Source organism: Atractosteus spatula, chromosome 11 (assembly GCF_055471065.1).
Source record: "Atractosteus spatula isolate fAtrSpa1 chromosome 11, fAtrSpa1.hap1, whole genome shotgun sequence".
NCBI lineage: Eukaryota > Metazoa > Chordata > Actinopteri > Semionotiformes > Lepisosteidae > Atractosteus > Atractosteus spatula.
The window spans coordinates 49,150,077-49,165,482 of NC_142716.1; the positions used below are offsets into that span (position 1 = coordinate 49,150,077).

Here is a 15,406-nt window from a genome sequence, read left to right on the forward strand (position 1 = left end):
TTACACAGGACTTTCATTACAGAAGAAAATGAGAAAATTAAAGTAGTTCAAGTAGGTGGCTGCATCAGCTTGCGTAGGCTGCAAAGGAGCAAGCAAAGGTTTGTTCCAGCTGAGAAGAAAAGAGAAAACATTTCGGCTGCAGAGCCTTCTTCAAGTGCCACACCTGAAGAAGGATCCATGGCCGAAATGGTGTCTCTCTTTTCTTTTCAGCCTGAAAATTAAAGAAGCTTCTTCACAGGACTATATTTTATCGAATTGTCTTGGCCTAATCTCTGATCTTAAACCCAAATCTGTTTTTAATGTTTTTGTATGAGGAAGACCAACACTGACCAGCGCCACTGACCTCATGTGCGAGAGCTCTGGGAACTTTGATTTCAGAACATGTCAGCTGGCCCATCTATATCCAACTGATCCCAGAACCTCACCCTGTTGCTTCTGGGAAGAAGCCGGGCAATCGGCTTCAGTGATGTGGCTGGGCAGCTTATCCCACTCTCCGAAGGCGTGCACTTTGAGCACCAGCCTTGTGCAACACCTGCCTGCTGGCGTACGTGAGGCGCCGTGATCGAGATACACAGAGCATGCTCTCTACCTCCTCCCTGGGCGATAACTCATGATTAACTCCGCCTTGCTTTTACTGTACATAGCGCTTTTCAGCCCAGAGAAGTATAAACACAGGAGAGGACCCACATCCCCCGTCACTGAAGAGCAGCCCCCCAAACCCCCACCCCACCCCAGGGGTAACACAGCCCATCTGCCCCAGCAGACCAGCAGATCAGGTGGAGCAGCGAGAGCTGCTTCAGCAGCTGAATGAAGAGGGATCTTTAGCAATGCCAGACAGCACAGGCCCAGAGCACAGCGCAGCAACTACGCCAGTACTGTCCTGGAGTCCTTGATGACTGAGGAGTCAATGAACTCAATAGAGTCAGCAACTCAGTTTGATGTCTCAGACTGGGGACAGTATTTGGGAAATTCAGGTTCAGAGGTCAGAGCGCCACCTACTGGTCCACTTGCATCACTTACAGCAGCAACCTGGTTTCCCTTGGAGGCCTCCCACCCCAGTACTGAGCAGGCCCAGCTGAGCTGAGCTTCTGAGACCTGGGGAGGTCAGGCTGCGAGGTGGAGACAGCGCCAGACAGACCACCTGCCCGCTTTCTCCTGCAACCCTCAACTCCGAGGAGCTCGAGAGGCAGCAGCCGTAGCCAGCCCTACCAAGCGTATAAAGGCTCCGTGAAGCAGGACCGTGTCTTTTTCCCTTGTTGCAGACTCCTCCGTTTCTCCCAGCCCAGGCTTTCACAAATCACAAGATTTCACACCAAATGTTAACCACAGTGGTGCAAATTCTCAGCTGTTACCTGCCACGCATTTCCACATCTGGCTTTATAACTAATGGAGCACAACCTCCCCCCCGCCAAAACCGTGTTGCTGTAATTAGAGCACACCCCTTGGCCTCAGCACTAGGACACAAAATGTGCTGAGCTGACATGCAGTGCAGTGAAATACATATCCGCACAGTCTAGTCTAGTAGATGGGAATTAGAGAGGTTAAAAAAAAAAGTTTTGCATACACCCTCCTGCACAGCATTCGGGGCAGCTAGCTCTAGATAGCAGCCCACATCATTCACACAGGCCGTCTGTGACCGACCGGATAGATGGCACCTCTGGGAAAATTTATTTCCCTATTTCCACAGGGGATTAATCGCTTAATGGCGGTCAGCCGTCTGTGGGTACCAGTCAGGTTTGCCCGCACCTCGCCGGCGACTGCAGACCCTTTCTGTGCACTGGTGGACGGATGCGTGCGGTGTAACACAACCAGGCAGCCCCGTTTCCACAACAATGGAAACGGCTTGAAAACGCAGGGGGCCAGGAATTATCTACCGCTGCGGCAGCCTTTGAACAAAGCTTGGCTCAAGAAGACCGTGCAAGTGCAGTTATCACCAGGGCTGTGCGGGTTTGTTTGTTTTTTGACAGCGGCATTTCCCGTTTTCTCCAATACAGTGGCCGTGTCCGGCTGAGCGAAACTGCACGCTGGTACTGATAACCCACGAACACGCAGGTGCGCGCCTCCCGTTCAAGGAAATGAAGCCCACCAGCGCGCTGCAGACTGTCACACACATCTGTAACGAGAGCCATCAAAAACGCGACAGATGCTGTTGGTTCCAGCACTCAGGTTGTCGGCGTTTTTAATGAATCTCGGTATACGTGGAAATTAGCCTGCGAAACACTTGTTGCGAATCTTAATTGTAAACCCCCGGCCTACAGACGTGTTAGGCGGTGTGCGTTCAGAAGCATGCCTGCTGTGTGGCAAAACTCATTTGTGTTTTAATGCAATTAAAATTACAGCATAGCTGGGTTTCCGAACGACGTGCAACCCCGCGGGGACATCACGGTTCATGAGCAGTTGCTAAATGGAGCTGCCGACTGCCGAAGGCACTGTTTGTTTAACTTGCTTCGGGATTGCGAGAAGGATGTGCGGGAACTTCAGACCTGTAGATCCAGCATCATCCTGGAAGCGCTTTAACGAGAAAAACCGCCGAGACGCAGACCGCGGGTGACTCGCGGGGGTCCCTGGGCTGTTCGCTTTTTCAGAATTTTGTTGAATACATATCGATTATTTGGAGTAACAAAAAAAAAAACTTCTGCATCTTGCCATCTTTCGTATCGAATCTGGAGAAGACAGCAGCCCCCAGCTGAATCCTAAACTTTAAAGGGGCGCAGAACCCCATGACCGCAAAAGACCCGCACGACGCCGGCCCGGGACACCAAGTAACTTAACTACCTGCGGTCACAGCCCAGCCCAGCCTGCTGAACTCCGCGGCTCAACAGAAAAAAAACCCAACTTGGCATCTTAAGTTTCTGCAGCGAAACGGGAGAAACCGCCTCTCACGCTCTCCAGCGCCGGGGGCTTCTCAGCCGGCGGACCCGCAGCCCGGCGGCTGCGCTTCCTCCCCGTTTGCACCAGACTGGCCGCGGAGAGGCAGGAAAAGAGTTATTCCAGCAGAAAACTCCCGTCGGCGGACACTTTCGAAACTGCGAGGGGGGCCGAATTTAAAGAGGGCTCGCTTACCAGATGAAGTCGGTGCAGTGGCTGCAGAAGGTCGGCTGCTTGAAAAACCTGGCCGTGAACTTGTGGTTCTTTACTTCGTGGACGTTTTTCTGCCTCAAGGCACCTTTGCGGGCGAATCGGTTCGCTACGTCCGCCGAAGGTGGCTCGTTGATATGTATCATATCAGCCATATCAGAAAGCGACAGAGCCCTCCGTTCGGCTTGGCTTGGTCCCGTCCTGTGTGGGTTATCTTGTGCTGCTGCAGGAGTTTCGTGTCTGTGAACTGCGGGCGCTGTCGTTTGCAACTCAAGACGTCTGGCCAGCGGCGTCCCCCCTCGCCAGCGCTACAACTAGTTAATGACAGCTCAGACAGCGGACTCTTCCTTCCTTCTTTGACTCCGGCTGACGTCAGTGCACATTACACTCCTGGGGAGGATACGTTCATTCCCTGATGGAAAAAAATGGTAGCGCGGCGCGCCACCTGCTGGCCGTCGGGCTGTGTTGCAGGGCTGATGTCTTCGTAATGACCGGTGAATTAAAAAAAAAATGCCTGTAACATTATTGAGAGTGACTTCAAGTCCTGAAGCTGACGCAGTTTTTTTGGTATCTTTAAACTTATACTACGTGGATATTTACCTGAATGAGTTAACCTGTTAGAACTGCAGAGATTGATTCTACAAGTCCCTTTCATCTAGTAAATGAAATCCTCAACTCGGCTACACAGTTTGACAAGAATTCCACACAAAGCACCGAAAGCATCATATGCTGTAACAGTACCAAAATCAATTAATCCAACTCTCTTACATATTTTGCCTTCCATAGAACACAACTTTTAATAAGTGTAAGCTTTAATAAGCCAGCAGCTATATCACCCTGCAACTCACAACCAGCAGCCCACTAAAGCTCAGCAGGTGTGAGCCTGGTCAGTATCTGGATGGGAGACCTCCTGGGAAAAACTAAGGCTGCTACTGGAAGAGGTGTTAGAAGCCCCAGTAGGAGGTGCTCACCCTGAGGTCCATGTGGGTCCTAATGCCCCAGTAGAGTGACAGGGATACTATACTGTGAAAAGGTGCCCTGTTTTGTATGAGACAAAAACTAATGTCCTGACTCTATCATTAAAAATCCCAGGGTGTTTCTCGAAAGGAGTAGGGGTGTTAACCTGGTATCCTGGCCACATTTCCTATTGGTCTTTACAAATCATGAACTTCAAATAATCCCCCATCTATCAAGTGGCTTTATTACTCTATTCTACTGATAGCTGAGAGCTCTCTGAGACCCACTGAGAGCTGGTGTGTGGGGAGCGGACTGGTGCACTCTGGCTGCTGTCACATCATCCAGGTGGGGCTGCACACTGGTGCTGGTGGAGGGGATCCCCATTACCTGTAAAACACTTTGAGTGGAGTGTCCAGAAAAGTGCTACATAAGTATAAGGAATTATTATTAAGTGCTGTGAAATGCTTTTACACATTTAAGCATGTCATTGCATATGACAAATAAACTGAACTGAACATCTGAGTCAGCATAACAGCATGACATGATTTTGAGAAAATGTGACTTTTGTTACCTGGGAGCAATTTTCCGTACATGGGCATGTGTTAAGTATAAGAACAGCACAGGTCCAGAACTCACACCGGTCCATCAGGCCGGAGTATAATGTACTGTAGGAGAAGGCCAGAGGAAAAGGGAAAAGATGGGTCTTTAATCTGGAGGTGAGCAAAGAAGACTAGGAACATCAGGGAAGAGAATCCTGGAAAATCAGGAGCAAGGAGTCAAACGGTATGAAAGCCAAAGGCGATGATAGCCTCTGATCAGACTCATGGGAGCTCAACGTAGCAGTGGTCAGGAGATCACCACATGGACGAGCACGAGCTAACTGGATCAAAGGGGGTTTTCTGATACAGTAGCAGTGTGAAAGCATGCCAATGTTTAACACACAGGACAGCATGACCACCACGCAGCCTGGTCTGGTCAGATCTCTAAGGAAAAGAGATCTCTAAGGAAAAGCAGGTTTTTGGTGTGGGTGGACCAAGAGATGGCACTCTTTCATTAACCTGCTGTCCTGTCTTGTATCCTGTGAAAGACTGGTGTCTTGTCTAGCGTGCTGTCCTGCTTTGTGTCCCCTGATGGACTGTTGTCATGTCCAGGGTGTGGTCTTGTCTTGTGTCCTGTGATGGACACTTGTCCTGTCCAGGGTGTGTTTCCTGTCTTGTGTCCTGTGATGGACACTTGTCATGTCCAGGGTGCTGTCCTGTCTTGTGTCCTGTGATGGACTGGTGTCCTGTCCAGGGTGCTGTCCTGTCTTGTGTCCTGTGATGGACTGGTGTCCTGTCCAGGGTGCTGTCTTGTGCTTCCACAATGGGATCCTCAAAAGAAATAAGCATCTTTTTGATCACATATGTTGCAGACACAGTGCCTTCACTGTTTTATTCTTCTGTTTCCATTTAATTTAATTGCTACTGCTATAAATAATATTTCTCTTATCAGTATCATTACACAATACTTTGCTTCAGGGGTTCACGAACCCCTAGGGGCTCGTGACGGTACTGCAGGGGGTTCGTAGGATTGTCAAGGAGACGTCAATGTCAAATTAAAGAGTCCTATTAATGAATAACAGTGTAATAATAAGAATAAGAAAAACAACAGTAGTAATATTCATATTTTACAAAGTGAAAAGAAGCATGTTGAGACGGTTGCTGTAGCATCCATCTACATGTATTGAAAGGTTTGAATTAGCTAAAATCTCAAGGGGGTACTTGAGGCAACTAATTTAGGTGGAAGGGGTTCAGCTGGGAAGGTTACTTGACAAGTGACTGGTGAGTTATACTGTGCTCAGTGGCGACTCCACAGGGAGTTCCCTTCCGATGTGGAAGGTGCACAAGACAAGTGATCCAGTTTCTCCCTTAGCAGGAGTGATCGCATGACATTTCTAGTCTATATTGAGATTTACTTCTTCATCCCTGAGCCCTGTGCTATCCCAGGTACTTTAAATATTACAATGAAGGTCAAGTCGTATTTGGAGTGATGCTAGGATTAGGGTTAGTTTTAGGCTGTCCACAGTTCAGCTAGAATAGTGTGGTGCAGGGGTCAGGACATTTCACTTGTCGCTGGCTGGTTGTGGCTTTGAACTCCAGGTGAGACATTGCTATTATACCCTTCAGTGAAGTACTTCACCCAAAATGATCCAGTAATGAGCTGTATGCATGCAAATGTAAGTTGCTATGGACGTTTGTAAGTTGCAGTCAAATATAGTACAGAGGAAGTGACTCCATCTCCGGCCTATTGTAATATTTCTTAGTTTCGTAAGTCCATGACAGTAAGATGCCTGCAAGCATATGAAAACAGTAAAGGATTAATTGCAAAGTAAAAGGAATAAGTCAATATGTGCGTATTAGAATACCTACTGTAAATGTCTGCTTTTTACCAGATTTTGGCTATAGCGTGAATCCTACTCAGCAGTGAAACTGGTCCAGTAGGGAAATTGTAGTAATGATAGTGGCGTACAGTTAGGTCTGCTCCTTTTTAACAGTTACTGTATATTTTGTACCATGATTAACACTCGCCTTTAATGTACTGTCCACAGTTTTCACTTGTGTCTGCTGGTTTGTGTTTCACTGTTGGTTCTGAAGAGATCCACTGGGCTCGCTTTGTCAGGGCCTTCGGGTACTTTGGGTACAAGTTTCCCTTTTAGTCTTTTTGTCTCCTCTGTTCAAAACTAAAAAGGTCCAGCTCTTGTTGCCTGTCAGCACAGGGCTCTCCTTTAAGCTCCAGAAAGTATCTGCTTGCTCTTCCCTGGACTGATTCCAGAGGACAATCTAGATCTTAAATGCTGTACCTAGCCAAGGCATTTACACTAACGAGAGGAAAACTGCTTATTAAAATGAAAAATTCTTCCCAGATCTTCTGGGGGCTCCTCGGACTGTACCGGAGTCCCACAGAGTTTGGGAACCAGTGTCACGGGGAATCAAACCAGTTTTGCCGAGTCAAATCAAAGTAAAAAAACAATGAATAAGTCAATATGTGCGTATTAGGATACATTAGGAGACATTTTCAGTATCTTTAGATGAACTGCTCTTCTGGAACGATTGATTTTATTCAGTAGCAAATAAGAGGAAACGTGTTTTAAACCTTAAGCAGCCAACAATTTTTTGTTTGCAGCTCTCACTGTGTCTCATCTGATTGTCATCTTGGAGCTGTGCTGAGCTGATGGTCGCCTCACAGAGCTGAGGGGCTGGTGTTAATATTAACCTGCTCTGCCTGCTCTCTCTCTGGGCAGATGATATAGTGTAAGCCGCAGTGCTGTCTGTAATTTTACACACAGAAGTTTCTGATCTGAGAAAACTGCAGCTTCCGAAGCCTGTATCTTTAATGATTGTGGGTGCCAGCGCAGTATTAAGAGACGCAAACAAAGAGCAGGCTTTAATGACCATGGCAGGCAGACCCCAGGTGTTTTGCTTTCTTTTGCTGCCTTTAAAAAATATTGATTTCAAGAGAGTTACTTTTCAACTTTGGGTAAATACAACTGTGGTTTGGACTTTAGGCCCCTGATCAAATCAGAAGAGAAAGGAAACCCCAGGGTTGATACTACTTATAATATTTAATGTCCAGAAGAATTTAGAAACATCTAGAAGAAAAGGTGGAGGCTGAGTTCAAGCGTGGCGCTATTTTAAATCTGTGCTGAAGAATGTTGCTTTCTTGACATGTGTATTGTTCAGAATTATTCATTATTAAGTTGGAAGTTATTTTTTATTTAGTCCTGAAAATGGACTATTTTTAGTTCAGACATTTTCAGTATCTTTATACTTATGTGCCCAAAGATGATTTTTATTGCTATTACTGTTGTTGTGTGCCCTGCAGAGGCCCCGAGACCGGTGTTTGCAGTGTTTTTACCGGAATGATTGGCTAGGCTTATCTGCTCTTATCTGTTGGCTCTGAGGTGGACAAACAGCGGTGTCAGCAGGCTGCTCTCTTAGTTCGGCTCAGCTCTCCCGGAGAGGACAGACCCTGTGCCTGCAATTGTGTCCTCAGCCCTGCCAAGGAAGATGCTGTGGGGACTAGCTCTGCTGTTACTCTGCGAGGTCTCCCTCCAGCCCTCAGCGAAGGCTGTCAAAGGTACAGTAGGTCCTGGCTGGCCTTCTCATTGAGCAGTATTGTAGCCATGAGCGACCTTGTATATAATATATATTTATATATTATATAAATATAAGCAGAGGTTACATTACAAAGATACGGGGAATCAAGAAGACCTTTGATGAAATTCATCCTTTGATTCAGTTTGTAGCAAAACTGTTTGATAAATTAAACATTAAGAATATGTTGGGTCAATGAAGTCGTCTGTTGTGAGATGAATTAAGTGTAGGAGAAATTAAAGTGATTTCCAAATGGGAAAATGAGCTACAAGTAGAATTACTTTCTAATGTTTGACGGGAGATTTCTCTGAATACTTTTAAGACAACTAACTCTTGGTTTTGGAGGGAATATGTATGGAAAACTCAGATGAGATTTTTAAAAACATAATAAAATAATACAAGAAACACAACTGCTTGTTGGCAAAATTGTGGCAAGACTAAAGCTCATTACACCCATGTATTATATACATGTCCTATTCTGAAAGGATTCTGGAATAAAGTTATTAAAGTTATGGAATGTCTATCTATGCCCAGAGAATTTTCTTCTTGGAAGAACTCCATGGGTGTAGTTTTCTGAAATAGATAAGTACCTCTTTTGAAAATTAAGAACAACTATTTTACAAATAACAAGATAATGGCTCAAACCACAGGCACCTCAAATCAGTAAATGGACTGAAACAATTAGTGAAGTTTATTAAATGGAATGGATAACAATGACCCACAGTCTTTTGGTCAGCTAAATAACAACTGAACTGGGTTGGTCGCCTATCCTCCTTCTTGAACACGAAGAAAGCTATGCAAGTTCAAATGAAAGACATTAGAGTCTTTGAGCGTTCATTAAACAATTTCATTAATGCTCTACTCTCCAATGTCACAGTTTCAGCTGGAGCTTTTTTGTCTTATATATGCTGTGCTTATGTAAAATAAAGGTTTTGTAACCAGAATTTGTCAACTGCGTTGCAACAGTGTCCTAATATTCCGTTTAACATCTAAGAGTTGTAAAATATTTTTATGAAAGCACACCGTGCAGATTAACATCACACTTTATTGGCTGTGCATCTGCAGTGTGTGGGCGCCCCCCGCTGATAGAGAACGCGGAGATGGAAGACGACAGGCGTGTGTTTGAGGCCGGAGAGGAGACCTTTTACACCTGCAAGCCCGGATACAAAACCACAGGGGGCTCCAGGAAGGTGGTCTGCACCCTGTCTGGGGCCTGGAGCAGACCCACTCTGAAGTGCTCCCGTGAGTCTGCAGCACCACTTTCTTACCGCATCGTAATTCCCCAGATTCAGTCTGCAGCAACGACATCGCAGGCAGGCCTTTCCATAAACACGCTGAAACAGAGCAGCACATGGCAGACACACCCTCACGGTCCGGTTAGGAAGCCTACCTGCCTTTCACAGTTACCATGTGCAGTGAAATGTGTGACTCCCCAGGCCACGGTTAACTGGTAAAAAAGCATTGCCCACCGGGACAAAGCAAGAGGTCCCTGGCAGACCAAGCGCTATGAAATTTGAGGTCAGCTGGTGAAATGGAGGTGTGACTCCATCGTTCCTGGCCAGAGCTGCTGCTTCTGTGGAGTGTCAAGGTTATTTGTTTGTTCAGTTATTTACAGCTCAAAACAGGCTGTTGTGCAACTGTGAAATTCCAGGGGAAATTCAGAATAAAAGCAATTTACTTTTAAATATAACATTGGTTTTGCCTTACCGAGGCTAGTGCATAACATCTCAGGAGAATTCTTTTTTCCTGCACCCATTGAGTTGATGCAATATCTGCTTTTTAACAGGGCAATGGTAAACCACAGCATATACAGTGCAGTGCTATGTGCCATGCCTGCCTCACAGCGTGGCCCTGTAGCAGCTTCTTTGCTTGGATGGTCTGCCACCGTGCAGTCAGGGCAGCCCTCCATAAAGAGCAGGACTCTGAGGAGAGCCACAGTCGCACAGGGTTTCTTCCACTCTGACCTGCAGTTCTCTTATTTTTGGAAGTTTGCTTCTCTGCACAAATAAGTTCAGCTTTTTTTTTTGGTGTAAAATAAAATTCCCAACTCAGCTACTGAATAAACGTGACACATTTGCTTTTGCTTTTGGACTGGTGCAGTTTAGATTGATGTTTTTTTTTAAATCCTGGTTTCCTCAGGAAAATCCTGCCCCGTACCAGGACCTCTGCTGAATGGACAGATCCAGTTTCCAGTCGACATCAACTTCCAGAGCGTCGTGAATTTTACCTGCCACAAAGGGTAAGGAGGGGCTCTGGCACTTTGAGAAACCATTTCCACACCAGGTACCCACAGGCAAACCGCAGCTCCTACTCCTGGCCTGTATCATGCTGGGAATGTGGCTTTGCATTCAGACTCTTGTCCTCTCCCCAGGGTCCCCCCTACGCCGAGGTCCAGAACGGAGTCGGCTGCTGTAGCTCAAATGAAGCTTTCTGGGCAGCAGGGCTCGATCTAGACCTGAGCCCGGAGCTGCACGCCTGAGCCCTCCTCTTTCCTTTGCACTGTGGGCGCTAAGGAACATGAGGTTCTGGGCAAAGTTCACAGCATGCGAATCGGTAGCTCTAACAGCGGGCTGGCCCTGACCTCTTTCCGCAGGTACGTGCTTCAGGGTGCCAACGCCAGCCAGTGCCAGCATGACGGGACCTGGAGCCAGCCGCTGCCCGTTTGTGAAAGTAGGCCCTTGCCCGGTCGCTCGGCGATTCAGGTTTTCAGTGCAGAATGGGGATTTTCCTTTTTTTTATCAATGCACAGTGCAGTGGTGAGTTTCTTCGATAGATCTGCACTGAGTCTCTCAGCAGAATGAAACTGCTGCGACACTATGCAGCAAAGTGCTTTTTCTGGTTCAAGATCATGAGACAGTCAGCATTTACCTTGCAAACAGCATTGCGGTTTTTGCAAGTAATTTACATTTGTGGAGTGCCAACGTTGTGTTACTTAAAAATCCATAAACACACCCCGGAAATAAACCATCTGTTTCTTAGACAGAACCTATTTTTTTAGTCTGACTGAATATGCTGTTGCATTGAAATGATCAAATTACTTCTGCTCGCTTCCCCCCTGTTATCTGCCACAGAATACAAACTGAACTAAGAAGTATAAAGTATAAAGTATGTGCCAAAGGACAGGTACCAGTATACTGTATATGGACAGTACTCATTCAGGGGCCTGCTGTGTGCCTGTGCTCTGTGTCTCTTGCAAACCTCAGCTGTAACCTGTGGTCTCCCGGACATACCCCAATACGGACTGATCCACCATACCAAGAAAATCACAGGAAACACGACGCAGTTCGGAGACGTGGTGAAGTATGAGTGCTCTCCACCTTACGCCCTGTTTGGGAGTGAGTTCGGATCATGCCAGGCGAATGGGAATTGGACCGAGCCTCCAGAGTGCAAAAGTGAGTACGGGTCCTGCTCTTCCGGCCGGGACAATCAGCGTGCTTTTGAAGAGCCCTGCGTGCCTCCGACAGTGGCCAGAAAGCTGTTTCTGTGGTGGGCTGGTGGTTCAGGAAAGGAGTGGGAAATGGGCTTGTCAGCGGGAATGTCCCAGTTACAGCTCCGGTGGTGCCTCCTCGCGCTCAGCTCAGCCAGCGCACCGGTTTCCCCTGAGAAGAGGGCCTGTAAGCAGGTTGATGGTGCCCACAGGTGACATCTGGTCTCTCTCACTTGGAATACAAGCGCCTGTCTAATGATTTCATATTGCTATACAGTACCATACTAAACGCACAGCAGAAAAAAAAAGAAACTCCCAATAACCACCATACCAATCACAACAAGTTTCGGCTGCCAGTGGGAATGCATGAGCTGGCTGTCCAAAGGGCTTATTGGACAGTTCGCAGCTTCCTTGTGCTGCTGTCTCACCAGGAGAAACAAGCCCACAGGTGCCTCATGTCTCGTGCATATCGCATGTACTGTGTATAGGATTCACAGTAATAATAATAATTGCTTACACTTATATAGCACTTTTCAGGACACTCCACTCGAAGCGCTTTACAGGTAATGGGGACTCCCCTCCACCACCACCAATGTGCAGCCCCACATGGAGGATGCGACAGCAGCCAGAGTGCTCCAATACTCTCCCCACACACCAGCTCTCAGTAGAACAGTAGAACAGCCTGTCTGGAGGAGAGAGGTCAGGTGCCAGTCTCCCCCTCTGTTTCTTGCAGTGGTGACTTGCCCGTTCCCCAGCGGAATACCCAACGGGTTCATGACGTTCGCTGTCGTGAGAGACTACGGCTACAGAGAGAAAATTAAATACGGCTGCAACCCTAATTTCATTCCGGATGGCCCACTGGAAATCCAGTGCGAGAAAACGGGGAACTGGTCCGCAAAGCCAGTCTGCAGAGGTGGGCGAGAAGGACGCTGGAGAAGCCAGAGTGCTGCCTCATAGTTTCTATGTTCAGTATAATATTTAATGATGCAGAAAAACCCCTCAAAGCCGCTCATCTATTTCAGATGTTACTGTACTGACATGTAAGTTTGATGTCTTACACCTGTGACAGGACACAAAAAGGCAGCTGAACAAATATTTTGAAAACTATCTACTGTACCTGGGATGTGATTAGTTGTGTGTGCTACAGTACATCAATGCTGACAACCGCAGGGCACAGGGAGAGGCTGTAGGATGCTGAGTTTCACTCCGAATGTGCAGGTTTTTAGAAGGCGTGGAAGATGTTCAGCAATAAGCTGGACCTACTTTAGGGAGAAGCCAAAGAAAGCTTTTCTTTCTTTCCAAAATTAAAAAAGCTGACCTTCCATTTCTTGAACATAATGTCTTGTCTTGTTTCGTCTTTAACCCAGCATCCTGTATAATTGGTATCCGAAGAGGACGCATCTTTTACAATAGTAAAAAGATATGGATTGAAGACCTGCCTGAGAAGCGAGTGCAACATTCTGAATATGTGGCATTTTACTGCAAAAATGAGGAAAAGAAGTGTGGGTACCCAGTGGTGACCCAGTGTGTTGATGGTACCCTGAATATCCCAGAATGCTTCAAAGGTGAGAGAATGGCAATAGAAAACTGCATTCATTGATATAAAATAGTTTTTATAGATGCATTCTGGCGCTATTATTATTATTATTAGATTTCTTAGATGCTGTTACTATCTTCTATGTTTGGTATATTCTAAAACATTTTTTCATTTAGCTGCATTATAATAACTTGACATCGAGGATACAAAGAGTGAAACCATTTTCAGAAACATCGTAAAAAGTTTTTTTTGTTTATGATTTCTGGATTTTCTTCAAACTCAGTAAAAGTTACAGAAATGTTATAGAACATGAAAAAGATAAACATTTGCAAAACTAATTTATTAACATCTTGTGTTTTGTTTTCTAGAACCTGGTGCAGCTGAATACAACTTTAAGTACAAGTCATTACCTTCAGAAATTAAGATGTGTTAATTCCTCATCATTCTCTCTCACAATACCATGAAACAAAAAGAATAAACTGTGTTTATAACACCTCCTTTTATGTCTCTACCTCCTTATTCTCCCCCAATCTCCCTTTATTTCTACAATAGTTTATAAATATTTCAGCTGTGTCAGGTTCTACAGATTCAAATGACAAACAACTGGAAGAAATGTCCTTTAGCGAATGCAACTCTCCCATTTCTTTTCAAATAAAAGAATCAGTAAGACGTTTAGACAGTATATTCGCCGACAGGGCTGCAGATCAGAACCGTCCTATCCTGGTGCAAAGCGTCACCTGGCATTTATTTCACTTTACTTAATCGGTCCCTCCGCTGACGCCGAGACGCTGAGCTTTTTAAGAATAAATTCACTTCCAAACGGAAGGCACCACAGCCTGGAAACCAGCTGTAGGGCAACAATAAAAAAACCCGCCACTGTGCTGTTAATACTGAGTGGTAATTAATGATCATTAATGTGTGTTGGGGGGATACCTGCAGGAGACATGCAGCTGTCAAGATGCCCCACTCCTCTCTGGGACTGGCTGAAAGCTTGGTTCAGAGATGCATGAAGGCCCATAAGATCCACATCGCCGGGTCTCTGGCATGAAAAACCTGGGAAGAAAACCGGCAATACAGTACATTATGTCTGGAGTCGACCATCTGTGCGCCTAGCTGACCGAGGCCAGCTCGCCAGGCGATTTCGTCTTTCACTCCTGCTCTCCGCCTGCTCGTCCTGCGTGATCAGTCTCACTCGGGATGTCTCCAGTTCTCCCACAGCGAGAGACTGGACGTCTCTCGCACCCGGCCTGTCAGCGGCTGTCCTGCTTCTGAACGTGCTACGAAAAACACGGCTCAGTGCCCCGATCGAGTCACCAGAACTCCCGTTTTCATTTAAGCGGAGAAGTGCTTTAACGGACTGAAAAAAACAAAACCCATAATAACATAACAGCTTCATAGCGAGCACTCGCTAATTGAAGCCTGAGCCCTTAGAAACCACGAATTTATAGTAACAGGTACTGTTACAATATGATCAATTATCAATATCAATTAGATGAAACCTGTTCATTGGAAATAAAGTTTTTTTTCTGTTTCTGCATATTTAATACCTTTCAAAGAAAAAGCGTGCGGCCCCAGTTCCACCCTACAGTACATGGTGGAGTTTAGAATGTTTCTTTTTTTTGCGCAGAACTCTCAAGTGTACGAGGTGTGGAATTGAACTACAATATCAACACGCAGGCTGGTGGGAAAATATGACCGTAAGACCCTTCTCCTCCTGCTCATCAAGCTCGCTCGCTCGCAGGAGCAGCCCGAGCTGCGGGGCTTTGTGGGCCGCGGTCGCCATGGAAACCGACGCGCACTTGTTTGCGGAAATAGGATGTGACGTCGGTGCCGCTGGCTGGGATGGAAGTTTTGAACCGTTTGGAGCCGTGAGGAGCTGCAAATCTGTGGGGCTGTCAGAGTTGTTGCGAGTGATATTGAGTTGTCTTTTTTTTATTTATACTCCTCGCCGAGTTCAGTGAAATTCACTAAGAGGTGAAAATGCTTTATTTTGCTATGTACACGACAGAATGTAGCTGCCCACTTTGCTGTTTTTTTTTACGTTTTCGGGTCCTGTTTTCGTCGGGCAGAAACGATAGTGTTGTCGAGTTTAGCTCATGAATAACCTTATATCGACTGTGTTTGTGGTGTTTGCTTGTAACACAAGGTCTTTGCGGTAGTCCTCGTTAGTTCTAGCTTTCATTTACTTGCCAGACTAAAATTATTTTTTATTTTATACTCATTTAATTGCATCCTTCTAAAGTTAGCTTCTTTCAATGCTAAGAATATTCTGTA

The 15,406-nt window shown here is 46.1% G+C and overlaps 3 protein-coding genes across 4 annotated transcripts in view; 2 read left to right on the forward strand and 1 right to left on the reverse strand.

The window, feature by feature from the left end:
• The window catches only part of LOC148824270 (protein kinase C alpha type), a 191,391-nt gene extending 187,923 nt beyond the window's left edge, over positions 1-3,468 (reverse strand). The window contains exon 1 of the mRNA XM_088926771.1: positions 3,064-3,468. Coding sequence (XP_088782897.1) covers positions 3,064-3,233 — 170 coding nt within the window. The 5' untranslated portion in view covers positions 3,234-3,468. The remainder of the gene's footprint in view (positions 1-3,063) is intronic.
• A 4,523-nt stretch (positions 3,469-7,991) lies between these two features.
• On the forward strand, positions 7,992-13,629 carry LOC148824271 (beta-2-glycoprotein 1-like). Of its 2 annotated transcripts, XM_088927713.1 has the most exons (8): positions 7,993-8,151; positions 9,234-9,410; positions 10,308-10,407; positions 10,762-10,838; positions 11,372-11,560; positions 12,329-12,508; positions 12,963-13,160; positions 13,501-13,629. In XM_088927713.1, exons 1-8 carry the CDS (start codon positions 8,082-8,084, stop codon positions 13,563-13,565), a joined length of 1,056 nt encoding a protein of 351 aa, XP_088783839.1. In that variant the 5' UTR covers positions 7,993-8,081; the 3' UTR covers positions 13,566-13,629. The 2 variants fall into 2 exon arrangements, with proteins under 2 accessions (XP_088783840.1, XP_088783839.1); XM_088927714.1 differs by lacking the exon at positions 12,329-12,508 and having other exon boundaries at positions 7,992-8,151.
• A 1,340-nt stretch (positions 13,630-14,969) lies between these two features.
• Positions 14,970-15,406, forward strand: part of cep112 (centrosomal protein 112) — a 144,963-nt gene continuing 144,526 nt past the window's right edge. The window contains exon 1 of the mRNA XM_088927448.1: positions 14,970-15,106. The gene's annotated coding sequence lies outside the window, so the exon portion shown is untranslated. The remainder of the gene's footprint in view (positions 15,107-15,406) is intronic.